This window comes from Corvus cornix, chromosome 1A (assembly GCF_000738735.6).
Source record: "Corvus cornix cornix isolate S_Up_H32 chromosome 1A, ASM73873v5, whole genome shotgun sequence".
Lineage (NCBI taxonomy): Eukaryota > Metazoa > Chordata > Aves > Passeriformes > Corvidae > Corvus > Corvus cornix.
In genome coordinates this window covers 26427353-26450978 of record NC_047057.1, presented here as the reverse complement: position 1 = coordinate 26450978, position 23626 = coordinate 26427353, and the positions used below count along the sequence as shown (strand labels likewise).

General features: G+C 37.8%; 1 protein-coding gene and 1 long non-coding RNA gene across 6 annotated transcripts in view; one reads left to right on the top strand and one right to left on the bottom strand.

The window, feature by feature from the left end:
* LOC120411928 overlaps positions 1-16244 on the top strand; it is a 33773-nt gene extending 17529 nt beyond the window's left edge. Inside the window, exons 2-3 of the long non-coding RNA XR_005604516.1 lie at positions 14126-14210; positions 16096-16244. This is a non-coding gene — a long non-coding RNA (uncharacterized LOC120411928). The remainder of the gene's footprint in view (positions 1-14125; positions 14211-16095) is intronic.
* Positions 904-23626, bottom strand: part of DOCK4 (dedicator of cytokinesis 4) — a 231714-nt gene continuing 208991 nt past the window's right edge. For 3 of the 5 annotated variants that reach the window (XM_039571264.1, XM_039571265.1, XM_010413547.4), the window contains 13 exons: positions 23036-23122; positions 21284-21460; positions 18097-18180; positions 16217-16336; positions 15724-15845; positions 15330-15450; positions 14765-14846; positions 14444-14553; positions 13126-13293; positions 10552-10624; positions 7991-8104; positions 7030-7091; positions 904-4012 (listed from right to left, as the gene is read on the bottom strand). In XM_039571264.1, the coding sequence (XP_039427198.1) occupies positions 3587-4012; positions 7030-7091; positions 7991-8104; positions 10552-10624; positions 13126-13293; positions 14444-14553; positions 14765-14846; positions 15330-15450; positions 15724-15845; positions 16217-16336; positions 18097-18180; positions 21284-21460; positions 23036-23122 (1746 nt within the window). In that variant the 3' untranslated portion in view covers positions 904-3586. The remainder of the gene's footprint in view (positions 4013-7029; positions 7092-7990; positions 8105-10551; positions 10625-13125; positions 13294-14443; positions 14554-14764; positions 14847-15329; positions 15451-15723; positions 15846-16216; positions 16337-18096; positions 18181-21283; positions 21461-23035; positions 23123-23626) is intronic. The other 2 variants (XM_039571266.1, XM_039571267.1) reach the window with 1 other exon arrangement.

Below are 23626 nucleotides of genomic sequence, written 5' to 3'. Positions count from 1 at the left end.
TTCTTCTATGAAATATAAGTCAAAAGTTGAATTAAAATGTTAAGGAGAAGATAAAGACAAATTCAATTAATATGAAAAGGGCTTTCACCCACAGAATCTAGTTCAAGGTCAGAATCTCAAGGGACCCAGTGGCGACCTTCCACAATGTCCCACCAGATGGGACTTTGCCCTTTGGCCAGCATATGTCAGGGCTTTGCCTGAATCATCAGAAATTCCAGCAACCAGCAGAGTTCTGGAGCAAAGATCTGAATCTGTCAGCACCTGAGGTTACTGAGACAATGCTGCTACATGCCTCACTGACCACAGTTATATTCAAAACAAGATGCTTCTCATCATTTATACCTCAGGCATTGACTCCTGCCTATTGGTATGTTTTTGCTCCATCACTGTTCTTTCTGCAGGTGCTGTTGGACAATCAGTGAACAAGAAGGATGGTCAGGCAGGAGGGCAAGGTGCCACTATCGTACAGAAGATTTACACATAGCTATACCCTGTTCTGTGTGAACAGGGCTGTAACTGCACTGCCCTGAAACCTTTTCTACAAGGGGTAGCTTCAGCTTTGTGCTTCTTTGAGGACAGAGCAATTGGCCTGACACAGCATCTGACCGGGACATCATAACTGAGTTCACTCACACTATGGAGCTATTATGCCATCATAAGAACCAGCCTGAACTGCATCATTTCAAAGCCAGCCAGCCAAGTTTGAGGCTGTTTCTCTGGCATCCCAGAGACCAGCATCTCAAATATGGTATTTGAATGCAAGATTATGTCACCTATTATGCACATTGGCATTCAAGCTATTGAATGGTAAGAGCAAATCGTTCTCATTGGTCTTCCTGTATGAGCTTCTGAATTACTCACCATCATCCAGAAAGTGATAAAATTGTATTTATGACTACTACATAAAATTCAAACATGACCTTTATTTACATTAGGTTTTCAAGCAGTGGGCTTTGCAACATACATAACAAAATTTCATACTACATTTTTTATAGGTAATCAGGTTGAAAAACTGATCTACAGAATCAATTTGTCAAAACTGGCTAAGCAGAAAATGTGTCAACTCGGCTTAAGAGTACTCTGTCAGTTTTACACCATTTTCTATTGTTCAGAGTATTTCTGATGTCCTGGTTATAAAAACAGAATGCTCATGCAGGTTAATTTACAGTGAGCTCTCTAGTACATTTTATGTTCTTCACTTGTTCAGAAGAGCATGTCAATACTCTCCCCACCTTGTCTTACAAAGCAATTACGGGTCCAAATAGGGAGAAAACTTGAGCTATCAGGAGATTTTTAACAGAAAAAAAAATAGATTTAGCAAGGCAAGGAGTCAGAACTTTCATTCTCTGACTAACTGAATTAGGATCTCTCATTCTGTAGAAAACAAGTTGTACTGTAAAGCTTAAACAAGTTCTTTTATTTCATACTAACATTATGCAGCAACCAATATGAGTGTCTAGGTAAACAGAGACTTTGTGAAATGTTTTGCTGCAAAGCTGACCAGTAATGCACGCAAATGATAAAGTCATCAACTCTGCTTACTGCCAGAAATAAAAAAAAAAAATGGCTTCAGGAGCAAGTAACACTGATTCATACTGTACTGTGCTCAGGCACTAGCCGATAAAATCTATTAAACTACATGGGTGGAAAAAAAATCAGAGCAGCTTTGTTATCTTACTTGTGACACCTTATTTAAATTTCAGGCATTACTTCTTTATATCAGCATAAATATGTAGCCTTCTACAGGTTTTATGATGTGGTTACAGAGAAAAATGTTATAGTAGAAAGCAACAGCTAGTTCAAGGAATTTCAGACATTGAAATCAGCAAGATACAAAGCTAAAATTCATATGTTCCTTTTCAAGTTATGAATACTTTCACTAAAACATAAATATTTTAACATATATTATTTTTTTCTGACATTCAAAATTGTAAAGTCAATATGGCAGAATTATTGTTAAAAGCACATATTTACAAATATTCTTTTTTCCATACATAAAGTATTTGGCATAATTATAACAATATTACTGCATACACAACTGTTTGCTTCTTTTTCACATAATGGTACACTCCTTATTAAAATTTACCAATTATGTACAAAAATACTTGAACATTTATTATAGAAAACTTCTATAACTACTGTCAACAGCTTGTAACTGCTGAAGGTTTAATTGAGAGAATATAAAAAAGTGGTCACTTTCTTCCAGTTAAACTATCAACAAATCAAACACAGCTAAGATCAACATGAGCTTCCCAACAAAAGAGGGAGAATATATTTAACAATATGATTTAAAATGCAGTTCACACATCTGTTCCCAAGCACATTTAAACAGTCAATAAAAGAAAGAGGATACAAAACGTACATACAGAAGGTGCTTTTGTTTCCCTTCCCCTCCACATTCCTATGTCTTGGCATTAGCTTTCCAGAGCTCTTCAGATGCCAGTCACTATAATACAACCTAAGGCCAAACACCATTCTCAACAATAAAGATGATGGTGATGAACTCAAGCTAAAAAGCAAATCAAAACCCTGGCTCCAATGGCACATACACATCCAAGGAACTGTTCAGATTTTTCGCTAGATTTTTTCAAAATTATTAATGACCTTCACAATTAGCTTTTGAAATGTATGGATTGAAAACCAGCCATTTGTATTTTTAAAAATTGGCTCATTTAGTGAATTGCCTTGATACTAGTCAGTACTGACTCTTGTACATAAGTTAAATGAACAAGTCATTTGTACCTGTTTCATACACGGATTGTATTCTAGGGTGAACTTTCAAGAACAGCAGAGAGCCTTCACTAGGAAACTGCTAGCTTTAAAAAAACCCCCCCAAACTTAAAAAAACAACAACAAAAATACATTAACTGGAAGAATAAAAGTAAATTGCACCTCAAAAAGGAAAAGGATGTGTCAGGTACATACACTAATGGCACAAAACCTTATTGGGATTCACCAGAATGGTGCTGTAACGCTGAATGAAATACAGGTATCTTCCCATCGTAAAAATAACATAAGCCAAGTGTGTGTTTCAAAAATTCCAAACCACATTCTTACAACAGTCCTGTGCTGTAAAACTTGCATTATATCTCAGTTTTGCCACATACATTTGAAATGACCAACCTGTTTATAAGATAAGAGAAACAACTTCCAGCCTACTTGCAGAAACATCCTAGTCTACAGACTACTTTGTTAGAAAGCGTGCATTTATCTCTAGTAGTAAAGATCCAGTCAGTGTATTCTGCATTTTGTAAGAAGCATTCAGCTAACTCAGATGAGAGTTCTAAGGTTTTAGATTTAATTTTTTAAATAAAAACAAAGTACAAATAAAAGCATTTATCAGTATTCACCACCATGAAATTAAAAAAAAAATCCTCTCATTCATGCTTCCTATTATATCTGGCAACCTAAATTAGTAATTTCATTTCAAATGTGCAACATAATATTAATAAGCATTTCGAAATTACTCAAAAGAAAAGGTGGACAAAATATTAAAGTGCCTAACTAAATGAGTTTTACCATTTTTAAAAAATATTATTTCTTAAACAGTAAAGAATGTGTTGCAATTAAATATAAAAGTGGCTTCTCATAGCTGAGAGACTTTGCGGGGCAGAGGCCTGGGCCGGGGAACCTGCTCAGTCCTCCTGCTGCTGTTTTCCAGGTTGTTTGGCCGAACCAGCTGTGGCTTGGGTGGCAGTGCCGGAGGGTCTGCGGCAGGCGGGATGGAGAGGCTGTGAGGTAGAGGAACGGGGCGTTTCAAAGTCCGCTCATACACGCTGTAAGGTGGCGGGGTTTTGCTTTCTTTTCTCACAGGCTCCTCAGAAATGCTGTAGCTTGGGACAGTCACTGCTGGTTCGCTGCCTTGGCTTTCAAAGCCTGATGTCTCTGATGTGCTACATCGGCTGAGCGAAGAGATGCCGCTGCTGTAACTCCCTGACAGCGCCGGGGAGTTGGATATGAGCCCCGAGGAATGATACTCCACTGGAGACGGTGTGAATGATTGCACAGACCCCTGCTCAAAAGAAAGGGCAAAAGAAGAATTTGCCTGGCATATAGGAGGAAGAGTGTTTCTGTGCTCAGACTGAAAACATACATAGATACAGTGCAGGTACTCTGAGCTTTGACAAACAGAAATGGTTGTGCTCCTGTTTAATCAAGACCCAGTAAGAAACTAATAAAAAGCTCATTTCAGTAGTGCCTGGGTACACTTTAGATAGCGGCCATGCCAGTGATTCATCTAAGTGGAAATAAAACTCTTTTTAAATGTTATCTTCCTATCATAATACCCTGGAAAAAATCTGGAAGTCTTTAGAATGCACCCTTAGTTTTCCCAGATGGAAGTGGAATGCATCACCGGGTGCAGGGCATACCTGGGGGTGTCCTGCCCCCTAACGCCAAAGCCCAGCCACTGCTGCTACTGCAGGCTCTCGTATCCCAAATTCAGTTTCCAAAGCTTTTCCTCACAGCTTTTAGTGCATTGCCATGCAGTGAAAAGTGCATTTACATCATGACATCATTTCCGAGTGTACCATAAAATCAGTGTCGGAGGGGTAGTACAAAGCAGGTGTCAAGGTAAGAGCTGCTGCTGGGTGCCAGCCCCCTTCTCTGCTGTTCCTGCTCCTATTCAGGGCAGCAGCAGATTGGTAGGAGATTAAAGCATCACCACCCTTCCTCTCCCCCATCTCCCAGGTGTTCCTTAGACACACAAACACAACACACCACATGTGCCTCAGGGACAAGGGCCATGTGGAGGACACAGGTGGCCAGTGGCTGCACCAGCAGTCTCACAGGTCAGTGAGGGATGCTGAGAGACTGGGAGCTGAGGGCCCAAGCAGCAACGACAATGCTGACGATGAATTAAAGGCAGGGACAATAAAGGCCTACCTACAGCTATCGAGCAGTTCTATTCCAGTGAAGCAGCTTCAACTGAACACTGTAAAAGGTAAGCCCACACTTTCCAAGTTGAAAAGTTTTTGCAACATATCTAATTATGACTGGAGTCACCTGAGACAATCCAGACAATCCTAAAACAATCCAGGACTCAGGCTAAAAAAGGGATGGAGAAATCACAAAAGACAAATTGCTCACTCCCATTCTTGTTAGACTGGTTGACACTCAGCTGCTCAGCTTGAGGTGAGAGTGTGAGCCATGCAACAAAGGATGGGAGTGAAGGAAGAGGAGAGGGGGCAGGGGTGTACAGAGCTGACTGCACTGACTTTTTTCTGTTGAGATAATTTTAGTTATCCATCTAGGACTGGATACACAGAGCACTGAAATCAATGGAGAAAAAAAATCTTCATTTATATCAGTGGGTTTTGTATTAGGATGATTTTTCTCTGGCAGCACACCATTAGAAGAAAGGCTAAAATCTGAGCCCTGTATATGGCTATGGAAAAGCAGAGCAAGTTTTTTTTAAAGCTCAACACTTGGTGAAGACATTTCAGACTTTCTGAGGAGCCTGTTTAACTATTAGTTTCATGTTCCATTCCTCTGCACGTGAGGAGGCTGCAGCTGCACTCCTACTCCCACAAACATCCAGGGTCAAGGTTCCAAGCACACTTGGCACTTGGATTAAGTGACCATATATCTTTTTAGGACCTTTTCTTTTGTCATTCAGAACAACAGTAAATATACGTAAAGCCTGCATGGGTAAGCACCTGGTTTCTGACAGCAGTGCAGACTGCTTTTAAAAGTAGCAAGTAACAGTCTAGACACCAAAACAGTCTGGAAATTCATGGATGCTCAAAGTGAGATCCAGCAGTTCTCAGAAGTATTTTGGACTAGCATTCCTCTTCCAAGCAGCAATGCAGACTTTGGCTGTAAAATGCTTAAATTCTGTCCAGACCTATAGAAGAAGAACGTTAGGACAAGCTTCAAACATCCCTACGAATCATCAGTACTGTGTCCATTCGGGATGAAAAGGAAGAGTAACTCATCTTTGTACAAGATCCTAATGTTCTAAAGAGCTTCCTAGTAAGCAATCAGGGCAAACCCAGGGATTGGTGCTCACTTCAGCAGAATGGTAATATGACTATGGGGCACTCTGATGGCCAGCAGAATTGCTTTGTGATGAACTTGGACCACTGTGCAGACACAAGCAGAAATGTTACATGCTTATGGGAAGGCAAACATGACAATGACTGTGGTCATGTAATTAGGGACCTCAAGGGGAAACGAAATATTTTGGGGTGCTGTTTTCCTCCTCAGGCAGTGTGTACCTCTGCAGTATTAGTTAGGCACTGGGTTGCTGAGGGGTTACTTTGGCAGGGCTGCCTCCCTCTGTCCTTGCATCTGAGTGCCTGAAGCACCAGTCATGCTCCTTTCTATTTGCTCTCCTTCCACGTTGTTGACTCTTGTATTTCTACCTGCAGAATCATCTCTGCTTCAATGGAGTGGCAGAGGCTATCCCCCATGACCAATGTCATGCGCTCTGCCAACACCAGGGTTTGCCTGGAATAAGCAGGCTGCATGTTTGTGTGCTCCAGTGCTTTGGAAAATACAGATTTCTCAGTCAAGTTTTTCAACAAAAAAGTGGGTACCAATATGTGGGTATCAACACACACAAATATCTTGAAATAGAAATAAAACCTGCTCAGTTTAGCCTGGATCTCAAATTACTTTGGATGTTTAACTATCAGAGAAAAGCCAGTGCTTATTCACAGCCTATGCTTAATGTTTCCTACTGGCAGGTGTCAAACTACTTGCAACTTCTTACAACCTCCCTGGATCATCCTGCAGAGGAAATGGATATTAAAATGATTGAAGCAGGGAATACTCTCTAACAGACCCTCTAATCTAACAGCTCTGAATGCTGGAAGAATAAGACAAATGGGTTGTACAACAGGTTTTCCTTTGCTGGAACCTCCCCTTCTTCCACACTGGAGACAGAATACTGGTTTTTGTATAGGTGTATGATAAGAAAAAGAAAACATAATATAATCCCAAATAATGTACATTAAATATGTACCATCTACCCCACAACACACAAGATCTGTCCCACAAAGGCAATTCACTGCAATAAGACAGTACCTTCATTGGTGATCTGCCAGCAGGAGAAGGGGAAATGGAGGCTATGTGTCTTGCTGGTGATGCTGTAAAGTTAGAAAGATTTCAGTGCACTTGTGGCATTACAATTTTCATTAGGAAATCATTTTAAGTGGATAGGAGATCATTCGATACATAAGCATTATCTCTAGTTCCCTTGGCCAATGGCTGTAAATAGTTTTAGAGGTCTTGTTTATTTTACTTTGTTCTCTGGATTATCTTGCAGTACAACTTAGTGTAAGAAATTTCTCCATCTGCCTTTTCTGACAACTTTTATATCACTGTAAATTGATTTATAATCTACCAAATGATAACAAGTTAAAAAAAGAGTCAGTATAACAACTTTTCCCTTTTTGTTCTTAAGAAATATATTATGTATTTGTAAGTCAAATAAGGAAAATAGAAAATACATAGTATAATTATATCAAACATTTACCTGCAAATGTACTAGAAATATGCCTGGACAAACTCAGAGGCATAAGTATAATATGCAAGAAGTTTACTCATTCCCTTGAGAACAATTATATTTATAGCATCACTTGAGCAGCCTTCCCTTTAAATGGAAATTAATCTTTTGAAAGGCAAAATGGTTATAGTAACAGAACTCATGTACTTTTGTGATTGCTGTGCATTTGCTGGCCAGTAAGATTCCTTGTGGTTAATGATCATTTCTGATTGCTAACCTACAATTATCATAAAATCACAAGACTAAATTTGATCATCCTTCCTCATACTAGCAGGAACTGTCTGAAAATTATCATTCATTAGTGAAGTATTGGAAACTGCAGAGAACATTAATGAGATGCAAATACCTGCAGAGGCAGTTCTACAACCTTTCATATAAGAAATCAAATAATAAATTAACCTGCCCAAGAAGTTAAACATTAAACAGAGTGGAAAGAATCTAAGCCCTCAAGTACTGGATCTGAAATGTCCATTAACTCACCAGTCTGTGCAGGTCTTGGTGGTACAGGAGGAGATATAAGCTTTCCACTTTCTGATGTGTTTCTGGCTTCCTTCCCACTATCCAGGCTCCAGCTGCTGGGGGTGGAGTTTACAGCTGGAAGAGAATGAAAAAACTGACATAGGCATCAACACTTCCAGTTCTCTGACTTGCCTTTATCCATGAGGGTAAAAATAGACAAAACGCCTAAGAATTCAATAAGCACGCCTGAAAAGCTTTCATGATTACATCTGCACTTGCAAAGCTCTTAAATAGCAGCTGTCAATCTCATGGATGCCTGATGGATGCGCCTGGCCCTCAGGTCAGTTTGTGACCAGCAGTGGCGGCCAACAACAGCAGCAACAGCTGAGATTGCACTCTGGTGCACTGCAAATCCAACCACAAAGGGAGATAAGTTTGAAACCTGTTAATATAATCAGTTTATCTTTGCACCAGACTCCTATTTAGAGGTTTCCAGACAGAGTGGAATAGACTATTCATACGCTGTTTCCATTAAATCATTTTATATACAGAAGGGACTAGAGAAAGGAACTTGCCAAATTCCTATCGACCTCCTTCATAAAGCTTTCTGTGCTAACAGTCTTGTGTTCCCTGCATAGACTACAAATTCAGAATTGAAAGAAGGTGGAAAGAAGGGCACAAAATGGAGGGAATGAAAACTGGAAGAAATTAAAAGTATCTGACAGAAAAAAAAATCAAATAAAGAAATTATTATGGACTGACAAAATTTCTATACACTGTTTACATCTGTGGTCAAGGATCTCTGCTTGATCATGTGAATTGCCTATCACCTTGACATGCATAAAATTGGCTGTTTTCTTTGTCTGTGTTGCCCTGACCAAATTCTATGATTTTAACTGAATGATCCCATAAAGTCTGGAAGAGCTTCCTTGATAGAACTGGATTATCTCATGTCATCAAGAAGTCACTAATATTGGAAAGAAGTCAGACAGACAGGGAATTTAACATGGACAGGACAAAACCTAATTTAAAAAACACAATCATTACACCTCCTGAGGAAAAAAAAAAAAAAGAGTTGAACTGCTTCAAACTTTCCCATTCATCTCCCAAATACACCACCAAAAAAATCCCTCACCTTAAAAGCCTCAAACCTCTTGCCCTGCCATGTCAGTTTCCTTCTTGCTTACTTGTTTCAATTGTGAGTAGAGAATCACATGCAAGGACCCTGTGTTTATTTACAAAAATGAAACGAAAAAGCAAAGTATTGCTGCTAAATGATGACATCAAGTATTACTATTGTAGCCCCTCTGAGAGCTCTCAGGACTGCAATCCTACTGCACACCAGACTTAATACAGTAAGTACAGTAAAAATAATACTGGTCTCATACCTGAAACAATATTGTTACAGTATAATTGCACTTTAGTTGACCCTGGGATCAATGCACAGAATAATCTGGTTTTTAGAGGATCATTTTGCTTTGCTATTGCCAAAATATGCAATACGGTATTTGCTTTTATTGTAAGCTGTCACCTAACAGTATGGCTTTGCCCTCATCCTAAAATCACCTGGCACCAGACCTAGGTACTTCAGTGCCTGAATCTCTTGACAAGCCAATTTTTTTTAGTCATCCAAGCACTCAGCCTTCAGGAGAGAACACTTCATTTTAATAATTCTGTGATGTACTTGGCTGCATAGGCCAGTGGAAAAGTTTTGCTATTTCCATGTTAAATTATTTCATATATTTTTCAGTCCTGTGAAAAAATTCCACCTGTATTTTCATAAAATGTAAACACAAAAATACCTATAAGACCCAGCTCTTACTAAAGAAAATCTCACTCCTGGTCAGTTCTTATTACAGTATATTCTTAAAATAGTTACTTTCTATACACTTACTTTACTGTACCCTTTATTCAGCATACCAAGAAGATACCATAATGAAATGAGCATATTATAGACGTGAGGCACATAATGAAATCATGGTGAACAATTACAACGCCAAAAATACTGGATTTCCCCATGTGCAAAATTATAAGAGGCAATAATTTTTATGTGGAAAAATATATTTCTCACTTGCCCTAATTAAAAACAAAATCCCCAAAAAGCAAGAAACCACAAACTGGTGCTTTCAATCAAAGTGTAAGAGAAGTACACACAGTTGTATTTGGTAAAGAGGACCTGCTGGTACCAAACTTCAGGACTCTGTTCATCTCTTTACCTTCTGGAGAATGGCACAGGCCCCATTCTCCAGAAGCTGGCTTTTCACCCCATATGTCTCTCTTGAAAAGCAAAAAGGACAGGTCTCACAGGCAGCCTGCTGCAACCTGCTTCTCTATCACCCCCCTCCTGCAAACTTCTGGGCCTTATTTGAGTGAAACACTCAGTTCAAACACCATGTTCTCCCCTTTTTGACAAAGTGTTTTGAAACTTAGATTTGTTAGCGCAATTTATTTAGTCAGTTAGAATGTTTTGACACTTGGAGATGACAGTATGCACTCAAAAGAACTGGCATTCTACATGAACATGATGGAGTAATTAGATTTTCCTTCTTCCAAGACTGGCATGTTGCAGCATTTCCACTGACCTTTGTCAGAGCCGGGCAGATTGGAATCACTTCGTGGCAAAGCACCATCTCCAATATGATTAAAGAGCATTCTCTGTAAATTGAGAACAGCATGGTTTACACATAGCTGCTGTTGTATTTCAGTAGCCTTTAAGAAAGCAAATATATTTTTTTATTATCCCCCCACACCCCTAGGTCTACTTTGGAGGTAGAGTGATAAACATCACATAAGAACATGAACAGTTTAATAAAAGTATGTGTATACAGATAGGGAGTAGACTAGTTTTCTGAAAACTGTACACACAGAAATTGGAGGGAGGATTATTAGGTACTGAGTTCTGACAGTTTCCAGCACCTTAAAAAACATAATAAAGCTCATTCCTAAAGAGATATCTTAATAGATAACTAAACAAATAGAATGATAGATTTGCATTAATTTCATTACAGAATCAGGACCTGAACAAGATAATAATCAAGTTATGGCTGTTACCTAAAAAAATCATTGAGTATTGTTTTCCAACCCTGACTTATTTGGTAGCAGTCTTCTTACATCTCCTGTGGGTAAGAGCTGACCCATAAAACATGTCTGTCTTTCCTTTTCCTAAAATTCATTTTGTTTACAAATTGCAGTAAATTGTGGATACAAAAATGCTGTTAGCATGAAATATTCCTGCTTCTTTCCTGGCCCGTGAGAGGCTTTTCTCTCTCTCACGAGGATATTTGCAGAGTTCTGTAAACTATGAACACCTGTGACCTTGCAGAGCATTGTTTATGGTACAGTAGAAAAATATTTTGACAATGGATGTTTTAGGATTTTAGCCAATCACCCCAAGGGATGGCTGATCCTTTGTCCAATTAGACTATGAAGAAAAAAGTCTATAAAAGAGTTTGTAAAATAATTAAATAAATCAATCTTGCTGCACAGTTCCTGTCTGCTGGATCTCTCTCCTCCTCCCTACCACTGCGGGACGCAGTGATAGTAAATGTATGAAAAAAAATTAAAATTCTACCATTTATTTCCTTTGGCAGCATTCAAATAATCCATGGGTCACTAGTGTGCCTTGAAAACATATGTAAACAGCATACAGCTAATCCTACAAGTAAGTCAGATGTACTTTCCAGAGGAAATGGAACAGATAAACTTCACTTTTTTTCTTACTTTTTTTTTCCTTGAAAAGCAAGGTCAGATAATCAGTGAAATCCAAATAAAAATCCTATTATTGTGTCTCTTTCCACTGTTCACAGAGGACCGTGCCAAGCTGGTGAGGCACTATGCTGTGGTTCCACAAGATGGCAAACCCAGCTGCAAAGTGATCATCATTGATCTAATACGTTGGCAGCTTCATGTTACACAATGAGGAACAAATAACTTGAGCCCAATTCAACTTCACTTTAAACATCTCAGAGATAGAATGCTTTGGTAGACTTTGAGCTACAGTAGGTTTGCTGTATTAGTCATAATGGGTCAGGTAATATCTCTTTTCCTGGAGTTACCATTAAATTTAGATGGTACAACTACATATGTACTCTGATGTGACAGAAAGTGTGATCATATGCTCCTGCGTGGTCTGGGTTTCTGGATTGAATGTTCACTGCCTAGTGAGTCTGCAGTGCACTAGGATGTGGTGGACAAGTGTTGAAGCCCATTTTCTATTGCAAAGGGAAAGAGCAACGGCTGAAAAAGCAACTGAAATTGGAGGAGATAAAGAGACAAAAGCGGAATGAAATACAGAGAAACAAAGACATACTAAAAAGAATGAAATACAAAACCATATGGAAGAACAAGAGCAATCACAGGATGTTTAATGAAACGCAAATAAAAACCCCAAAAATGTGAAATTCAAAAAGCTTCACTAGGAAGAATAATAGTGCAAAAATTAAGGAGGTTGTTGACCAGTCAGTGACAGCAGGCATTCCTCTTCAGAGTATGGGAAGAGGTGGAGAGACACTATACAATCAGCCAGCCAGAGATCACAAAGCAAGCACAAATGGATGTTGACTAAAAACAGCTGTACATAACCTTGAGCATTGATTTCAATGAGGAAGTGGATGCAGTACTGCTGTGGTCTTGTTCTGTGAAGTCCATCAAACTTCCTTAAATAAGGTAGCTATGGCCTGAAAGACTTGAAGTGCAGGAATTTGCCTGTGTATCTCATCTCTCCCAGTTGAAATACTAGTGTGAAAATTGCTTTCATTAAGCTATAACAAAGTAATTCATAAATGGGTGGTCCTTTCCTCTCAGTGTGAAGCTCCAACCAAGACTGTTGAAATGGTGTTAGAATAAAAGTAGAAAGGACAAGAAACAGTTTGAGCAGCTAAATTTAAATGAGAGTTGCAGGTATCTCTAAGATATCTCCTTACAATTGTCCTGAGGAATTCTTTTCCCCTTCTTTATCAGAAGGCAGAGAATCAGGATTTTGTTTCTGATCACAGTCCATTTTTACTGCTGAGGGAACAGCACACTAGAGAAAGAAATTTCACCTTTCCCCAGAAAGATATATCCTCATTTATGATTATAAGGGCAGAAAGAAACCATCAGACCTTCTCATCTTTGAAATATACTTCACTGTATGAGCAAGTTAATTTTCTACTTACCCTCTCATGGGACACTGAGGGTAGAGACAGATTGGGAGATTTTCCTGCTGGGCGAGTCTCAGAGAGAGCGGAGACTGGGCCTACGAGCTCCTCAGCCTCCCTTATGCAATCTCGGATAGAGTGGGGGATAGAAGTCGCATTCCACTTGGCAAAGCAAGAGTTTGTAGTCTGGGAGCAAAAATGGGATAATTTTTCTTTGCGGCAAACTGTAAAACCGCTTTATTTAAAGAGCATCTCCTGATCTTTCCTGTCTGTTGTCTTGGCTCCACTACCAGTGACGAAGTGGTCAGCAGATCTATCTGCTGTAAGTAGTTCCTGAGAACTGTCCTTAAGTCTGGCTAAGCTTCAGTATTACTTCTTAAGCCCTCAGGTAATAGCATGAAGACTTAAACAGAAAAGAGATTAAAAATTAAATCAAGAGCCAATCCAATAACTGAAGAAACAAGGGAGGAGAAAAGAACAAATGAGAAACCAATAAATAATTTCTAAAATAGAGAACCTTGGAGCTGGTTTTTATCAGAGGCAAAACTTCTGGTAGACATGAAAGTGTTGAAAGGAGAGCCTTTAACACTGTATGTATGTTCTCATCTTTCTCAGCTTCAGCAAAAGGTGCATTGTGTGATGGCAGGGATTAAAACAGCAGCTGTGTTAAAGAAAAGCACTTTAGGAAAATAGGTCCATTAAGAAGAAAAGATGAAATATGGATTCAGTATTGGCCAGCTTACCAAGCTCATGTTGCATTTCAGAATACTCAAAAAATACACGTTTCATGGAGACCTATGTAACAGTATTTTAAGGCAAGAACATAATACATACTTTTCTCTGGAGTAACAAAATGTCTATCATTCTTTTCTGAAACTACATGCAAAAATAAGAATTGCCACGGAATAGGTTATTATCTCACAGCGGCTAGGATTTGCTTCCTCAGAAGAAATAAAGGGGAGCTCAACAAGGACAACTGCCATGATTACAGTTTTTCATTTTTTGTCTTCTTCCCTAGATTGAACAAATGCTGTTGTTCCACACAAGCAGGATGTGTCATCTGGTTAAGTCTCTGCACCTCTCTCTCACTTCAGTGAGTAAATGTAAGAAACAGACCTACACCTAAAGAAATCAAGCAGAAATGTGAACAAGCACTATGTATTCTATTCACATCTCTTATATCTAAAATATTTTAGAGTATTTTCTTATAAAAACGTAAAAAAACCCTTGAAAATTTACAACAGTGAACAGACACTGAATCTGCTCAAAGTTCAACATGTGCCTTTATTGTCTTCTGAGCTATTTGTGCTCTGAGGATTCCCAACAAACTTCTTACCTGAGAAGTTTCTGAAGGAGTAGGGTAGATGGCACTGCAGGGCCTCTCTCTGGGAGACAGGCAAGAGTTTTCTCGGGAATGCTTATGTTTGTCAGACAACAGAGGAGAAGCTAGAATGTAAATGTGTCAAGTGATTAAATTCATGCAGTGAAACTCAGACATTTCAATTCTATGACAAAAAATTCCTCTCTCTCCAATAATTCAGATTCCTCAAATAATTGGCTAAATTTGATGTCTGACCAGTGACATCATGCAGAAATTCAGCTGTGTAATGTATCAAGAGTCATTTAATATGGCTTACCACAGCAGATGAGCACTGACCTCTGGCACTGGATGGGGCAGAACTGGTCACGTTAGGTGAAGCAGAATGAGTAGAACTCAAGCTTGAGGTAGATGGACTAGGCTGTGTATAGAAGAGATGCTTTTGTTACCACATCACACTTACTGGTTTGGAAAACAAAAATTTATAGCATAATTTTCACTAGAACAAAGAATTTATAACTTCTTAGAATAGTTTATCAGTAATTCAAAATAGCAAACCAGTATAAAAAACATTATTCTAGCTACAGAAAGATATAGTAAAATACTAAATAAATAGAAATATAATTAATACAGTAAAATAATTACATCACTATGTGACAACTGGACAGAAAGGTCTATGTGTCAGATGACTTTGCATCATAGTCCATTGCTACTTAAACAAGAGAAAACAGTTACATAAAAAAAAATATTTCTAAGTGAACGAGGTTAACTTGAAGATTTGGTTTTTAAAAGAAGCATAAGCAATAGCTTTGAGATTTCTGAATGAAATAATAGAAGCATTAATTCGGTAAATAGCCTCATAAGAAAGATTCTGTATAGTTTAAAGAATGACACTAAATTATACCTGCATGTTAAAAACTTCATCTGAGCTTTCCGACTGGCCAGTGATGTTGCTGACTTCAGCAGAAGCTTGGGATGACAGTGATGAGGATGAGTATCGATTGACAGCTGGGTAACTCAAGGGGCTATCATAAGAATAATGAAGTATAAAATGGTTATCTCTAATTGTCAATCATAATTTCTCATGTGAGAACAGCACATGTTTATTAACCTTTAAAGTTTAATTGGGGGAGGGGAGGGGAGAGAGAGAGAAAGAAGGAGAGCGAATACATATACCAGCTATTTGAGGCTGAACACACTTCAGCCAGACCATACAAGGAAGCATGCATGTAATGGAAGTATTTATGGGTCATCTTCCAAGGGTAGCAAAAATATGTCATTACTAGTATTTAACTTGCCTGCGTCGTGGTATTACCCTGGTAGCATCAGGGCTCATAGAAACAGGTACGGAATTCCGGCATACACGAGGACTTCCATTTGGGAAATGAACAGGGCTAGCTTGTACACAGGCAGAAAATTCCTGGTGAGTTATTAAAAGAAGATTAATTAAAATGAACATAATATCATTAAACATTTTGTAAGATACAGATATGTAGATAACTACATATAAATGTAGTTATATTGGCACTTTGAATCAGCTTCATCATTAATATGAAAAATATTTTAACTTTTCACTAATGATAGTAAAATGTGACTATTAGTAAAACGTGACTACTTTTCTTTGCGTGGTATGGGAAGTTTATGTTTCTCTTTCCTTTTTTTTTTACAAGGCTACAAGCTGTAATGGGGACAAACAACCAGAAGATGTCACTGTTTGTTGCTTGGGAAAATGAACCAACCCTCAACACAGCCGAACAGTCTCCTGGTCTACCCACGCACCTGCTCACGTACCTGTATTCCCAAGCTCGACTTCATCACAAAGAACTGATCCACCAGCTTTTTGTGCAACGGCCTCATGTCCTGTGGCACCACCTTCTCATGCACCGCCAAGCCAAATTCTAGAATTTGGGCCTGCAGAAAGGGAAAAAATATTTTTGATCCATTTTCTTTAAGCTCTCATCACTAATTAAAAAAAAAATCCAACAAAATGCACATTGCCTTAAAAATACCTGTCTAAATCTCTGGAAGACCTGTAACCAAGCAAGGCCTAGGACCAAAAGCGGTAACACACAAGAGCATGTAATGCCTCTTCCCATTCAACTTTCCCAAAGGTTTCACCTATGCAAATTCAACTGTAATACTAAAAAACACTATGGATGACATAGTCAAAACTCTGACTAAACAGCAACTTTATGAAGAAGCATTCTAAATAAAAGCCTTTTTACAGCCGTTCTTATAAAAAAAGCATGAAACAACAGCAATGGTCACATCCACCAGAGACTCTGTAATATATTTGCAATGAAGTCCATGATCCCCTATCCTATTTCAACTCCACAGAGACATCCATTAGTGGTGGCTTAATGTATACTCTTGACACAAGGCATGACAAGCTTCAGAATCACAGTGCTCAAACTTTAATCTTGCTCAAATTTGATCACATGCATTCAAAATATTGAATTGGTTACATGAGGAATCAGATAAATTTAAAAACAAAATAGCTACAGTGTGCTGTAATATCTTTGGATGAGAGCTCCTGGCTGATGTTTTCACATAGCCTTAGAGCAGGCATGCAGCTGCCCAGCATCCCTGACCTCGGGTCAGGACTGCAGCAGATCCATTCACACACACAGCCATCCCAGCCCTTCCAAATGCTCTGTGTTAAATCAGCTGTGGGTGCCAGAGAGGGTTAAGCTGCTATTACTTGGAACCCACATTTTCAGTACAGGAAGTTATTAACTCCTGTTTTACATTGTAAAGATTGGTGAGATTAACTGCAGCTTGAAAAAATAAAATTGTAATGTCAATTATGATACATTGTCTCAGTGAAATTAAAGTGAGCTCAGTGAATCTCTTCTGATTTATACTGTCTGAGGACCTGTCACTCGGCTGATCTGAGCAAAAGATACCACAATGCTGATGAAAAATGGAATTTCCATCTTGCCAAATTCCAATACTGTGACCCTTTTTATTCCAAGCTGGCAATAAAATTTGAAACTTTAACATGCCATATAGAACAAAAATAGATAAATGCCACTTTAAAAAGCTGAAATATTAGTGAATCTTGGATTAAAAAAAAAATTCAGTATTTTCAAATGGAAACACCTCGTATTTGAGGCTGATAGGTCATTGTCTTATAAATGAATGGAGAAATAATGCAAAATATATAATGCATAGCATACTCATCTGCTTAATATATTACTTTGTATTTACTTTACTGTCTACCTACTTTGGCAATTACTACTAGATATCATTCATTGCAAGAGGATTTTGAATGGTGTTTTGCTCTTATGGCAAACCTTGTAGTGAAAATATTTTTCTGTAACATTGGTAGAGTACAAATATATGCTGAAGCCATCAAATGTTTCAATGAAATAATGTTTATTCTGTAATAGTGACTTTGTGTAAAAATAACACTCACACTCACTCAACCTGTGTTTTACACAAAATAGTTTGAAGTGATTAAGGTGATGATAGAAAGACTAGGGGAAAAAATATTAACATGGCCCAGAAACCTGCTTGTATAGAAAGTTACTCTCTACTTGGAATCTAATTCCGAAAACACTGAAGACCACAGGGCAATTATTAACCTCCAATGTTTTTTATTTTATTTGGAGACATTTTTAGCTAGAACAGCTGAGCAGGCCACCTTTTCATTCTTCTCCCCATTTTACCTGCTCAAGCATCAGTTCTCTCAAGCGTGTGATCTTCTCTCCATCCTCTGGATGGTTCAAGATGTATTCTTTGACAAAGAATGCCTAAACAGAATAAAATTACAAAGTAAAACAAAGTGAGTAAGAACACACCACTTTTGTTTCTTTTTTTAAAAAACAAGTCTCTAGATAATATTTTCCAATGTTTTCAAAGTTCCTTTCAACTGCAATAATGGGTAATACATGTTAAGTAAGTAATGAATCATATAGTCATTGGTGGAGACTATAGGCAAAAATATGTGGCCACTCTCATATGGAATTTATGAGTTGTTCAATATCTATGACAGATCCTGAAGCAAAATCTGAAGCCTGCAAATCAGAGTTGAAACCAAACACAGGTCACATGAACTAAGTATCTCTTCCCCAGTATTGTGACATAGAAGTTTCAAGTAATTACAAAGAGTTTGCTTTTCCTCTCTTTTCATTCTAGGCCCCTCATTACTCCTTAAATGTCAAGACGTCTTGGCAACAGTGTCAAGATGGAATCATATGCTATTATGGGCATTGAAGCTGTGACATTATCTTCTTACTCTCCTAATATAAATAATATTTTGAAGAACTCACAGTGACAATGATGTCAAGAAGATACACTTCGCACTTCAGGAGCATCTGGCCAACATCCAGCTGTGTTAATGAGCTTACATGACTTTCCAGTCCATCTCCAATGCTCAAATTGCACCAGTTATAATACCCCAAAGTCATTTTACCAACCAGCAATGCTCTGGACATAGCACTCCCCTCATCTGTTCAAGACTGCATCTTTCTTAATTTAGCAACTATTCTCCCCTGCAAGGGGATTATATTGAGTTTACAACAATTCTTGACAATACATTTATTTCACATGGTCCTTCCCCCACAGATAAGTAAATTATAAGAAGTCATTTTTAAATTGTTAAAAGGAGCCCTCTGATACTTGCTAAAATCCCAAACTCCAAACTTCTGCCAGCTGATGGGTTTTTTTCCCCTCAGCTACAAGCTAAATGTTCTTCCAATATCAAGCAGGTGGTGTCCTAGTGGTTTTTGGTTTTATACAGATCTATAATTAGATATAGCTATGTGAGTTATAGACATGATTAGATTATTAGAGTAATAATCTAACTTCAAACAAATTCACAAATACTTATTAGAATTTGGCTAAATCCAGTAACATTTTTGGAACCAATGGCTTGCAATAATTAGTCATGAAAAGGCCTCTACTCTTACAGCACATTTGAGAGGAAATGTAAGTTATAATACAAATTGCAGTTAAGAGGTGTTAGTGGGCACAAAAACAACTCTTCATGTTTTCCAATAGTGTTTAGAAAGTTTTTTTAAAAAATCAGTGGTTCAGTCTACAGCCATTTTTTTAGCATACATAAAGGTGCTACATAATAACTATTACTTATTTAAATTTTCCTGGAATCTGTTCCCGTACAGAAACTAGTGAATGGATAGCTTTAACATCTGCAATACCAAGGTGCTGAATAATTAGAGATAGCTGCTTTTTCCCCATCAGAAGAGAAAAAAATACACGAAAAAATTTCAAGAGGAAGAAGGGGGAAGAAGGAAGACAGAATCAAGAAGGCAGCAAATGGTCAAAGTACACTTCTTAAAACTTGGAAGCTACCAAAAGGGAAGGAAGATATTGGTAAAGACATGGTCACTCTCACCTCAAGACCAAATGTTCCAAGAATGACTGAACTTTGAGCTTCGTATAGGGCAGAAGGGAAAAGCAAGTGAAACAGGGAAAAGCATTCACAGAGAATGGGATAACAAGAAAGGTAGAAGATAAGAACTGGCAAAACTGGCAAGACGTAAAAAGCCTGCAGAATGGACATGCAAAGAGAATTAGAGTGAAATGGAAGAAAAAAAAGCCTCACAATTATTGCTAACAGTTTAGATGTATACAAAACAAAATTGCTGAAAAGTCCTATTTTAGTGTAGCGAGGGACAGAGGGCAGAAGGGAATCGAAACATGAACACTGTCTAGGAGATCAAGAATTACAGCCAAGGACAACAATAAGGATCAGTCTAGAACCTTTGATATGCTTGTGAAGAATGGAAGCTGTGCAGAGACACTGAGCTAGCTCTGACACTGCTAATTCAAACCAGACATAGTTCTGACGTGACTGAATTTCTCCAGGGACTCCCCTCATGGTGCTTCACTATGCTAAACAGTTTAGTTGTTGTTTAAAGGCAGTTAGGAAACATCAAAAATGTTACTGCTTTGCTTCAGTCTCATAATTTTCATACCACTGCAGTTTTGAAGACAGATTCCAATACTATGCTGGACTCAATTTCTTGTAGTTTAATTAAGATGCAGTTTTATCAAATTTAATACTGTTGAGTAAACACTGAATCTCTCAGCCTTTGAGACAAGTGGACAGAATGTTATTCAACTCGACATTTTCAAAGGAAAAACCAGCAGACTCAAGTATTTCTAAGACTATTAGGAGAAAGAAGAAGATCAAGTTGGGCTACAAAGTTAAAAAAACCTTTCTTTTTACTTCAGTTTCAAAATTCCACAGAATTTTGTGCAAATACAGTATCCCAAACATTTAAGGTTCTCCGGTGATTCAAAAATTATAATAATGAGGAACAACTGTTGGAAACAAATCCAGTGTTAGACATTTCTAAATTGTATTTATTTTTTTAAATCCCCTTCCCCTCTCCCCCAAAAATAGCTTTTCTTAAAAACTTGGAAAAGAGATACAAGAATGATCTAGAAAATTATGATTCTTCAAGATAATGAACTTCTTGTTGAGAATTTATATATATATATGTATATATATAAATAAATACTAGAATATCATCACAAACAAATAAATTTGCTTGTTGGCCAGAAGTAGCTCCTGTCCTAGAATAGGCAATGTATTATAATAATTTACTTACAATTAACCATTTAATTGAAAATCTCCAAACAAAACACTGAAGAATGCAGGGTAACTGTGAATTGACTCATCACTGGAGTAAGTTTATGGTACTGTGTGCAGCAAAATGGTTATTTCAATAAACCACATCTTTAACATTACCTAACCCAAAGCTGCAATATAGGTATAATTATAACTATTATTCATACAGCATTTTCTGTCCTTAATTCATAAAGAGGAGCTACATCTGTACAGGGAAAGAAATCGGATTTTTAATAAACAGCAAATAAATTGCTTACCTCTTGGTATCTAGCAACTCCACCATTAACTGCTGCATCAATGACCCCATTTAGACACATTGTGAGAGGGTTAATGTTCTGCATCTGTCGAGTTTGACACTGACTAATCAGTGTTCTTAACTGCTGGTTCTTATTTTCTAAGACTTCAATAGCATTCTCAAGAGGACTCATTTCCACCTGAAAGAGGAGTGAGAAACATTGCAAACAACTTAAATCTTCAGTTGAAAGAAGAAATATATTGCAGGTAATTTTTGATTTCTTAAAATAAAACAAATATTATTCTATATCCTAGAGTCCTGGGACAGAGAAAATACTTCTCACCTGGGGAAGAGATTTGATTTTATCATGTAATTAATGATCAAAATAAACAACAGTCACTCTTTTGTAGATTCATTATCTGACCTTGAGAGAAGACCCAGCTCTTGCTGCAAAACATTCACATACTTTTGGCCAGTGGTGGAAGTCTTGGAATTCAGGATTAAACTGTCATTGGTAACTTTACCTACAATGGGCTTGGGGTTGGGGAGCTTCACCAGTTTAAGGGTACAGAGCAGAGCTTAAGTATGGGTGAGTTAGTTTCCCCACCCAAAGTGAAGTCAACAAGAAGACTTTACAGATCAGGAAGTCGGATGTAAGCTTTGAGCTAAAATGGTGATCAAGTTATAGTCAAAGGCAGCCTTGAGCAGGATGTGCCTCTCATCTCTCGAGGGTGGGGAAGTTCCTTCACAGGTAGTGTGAACTGAGCAATGGGGAGAGTACAGGCCTGCAGCTGCTAAAATTTACCAAAACATACAAGCACAAATCCCAGTCATGACCTCATACATGCCCTGGACAAAATGTTACCGTTTACTTTTGGAAATGGTGACTATAATGGTAACATGATAGTAAAATGAAGGTCTTCATATTAGTGGTCATATTAACCTAATAAGGACTCAGCAGGAGCCAACTAACAAAATTTCTCATGTCACATACAATTTTTTGATTTTTACTGAACTCCACTTTTGGTTTTCTACAGGAGAATGTCAAGATGGTGAACACATGGCATTTTCCTGCTATTATAAAAGAAAAACACAACAGAGTTTTAGAGAAAATCAGTTGTACTATGGTATCTTTATATTTAATGGGACTATTCAAAGACTGGCTTTGACAAGAAGGAAAATAGTTGTAGATGTTACACTCCAGGGCTCAGCAACTGACCAATTATTTAGAGATCTTTACGGGAGGAGCACTCCTTCAAATATATCTGGAATCTATTTGAGGATTTTTCAAGAAATAGAACAAGCAAGGAGGAGAAATTACAATGTGTCAATAACAGACTGGTACATTAGACCCTATTCCTACAGGTTCTGTTCAGTAGCTCATGGCATTTATTATAGTACAGGAACTTGGAGAATGTTTATTTTTCCAGGACACTGAAGGATACATTAAGCTATAGATATTCTAAGTATTAAATGTTACATGGTGCTGAGTTTTAAGGAAGTAATTTTCTAACATTAAATGCTGCCCATTATTGTTCTCAACTTCTTTTTCCTCAACTGTTTAAATGAATCCTAAGGGTGGTTCTTAATAATGCTTTTCAAGACAAGAGAATCAGACAACTCAATATACTTTGTAAATTTGTTGTAGCCACGTTGAGACCTTGGTCAAAGAAATTACATATGCGTAATAAATCTTAAAGCAGTTCATTGAATGACTTATGATTAAGGAAGTAAACCAACCCACAATACGTACTGACATGAGTCTCATACTCACCACTTCACGCTTTTCTACTTCAAACCAACGAGATATTCCAGGTAAACTCTGCACCAAGATCAGTGTGGTTCTCTCTACCCATAGACTCTAAAATATATAAAACCAATTTATTTCCCTATTTGATTCTATATCTTCCTTAATTATTACCAGTTTTCTTTATGAATGCCTTCATTAAAGTAACAGTATACATTAAAAAAAAAGTACTAACATCCAATTTCCTACTGAAATATCTATCCCATAAGCCAATGACACTCACTTTTCTCCTTACTATCTAGGTCTTAGTACTAAGCAGTAATTTCTGCTGATTCTTCACTCCTAAAATTTATTGTATGTTGTCCCCAAATCTCCAAAAGTGACTCACAACTGAATTGGTGTTTTAATATTTCTTTTCTGAACTAACATCTGAGAAGAACAAGAGTTCAGAAACAGAACAACTTACAGATCACAGACCATGATCAGCTCCCCTCTGTGATGCCCTACCTGAGATTCCAGAATGCATAGCTGATGGGACACTCAAATGTACTACTGGTAAACACTTTGTGCAAGAGGTTTGTGAAATGACAAATCAACACACAGGATTGTGCTTACACA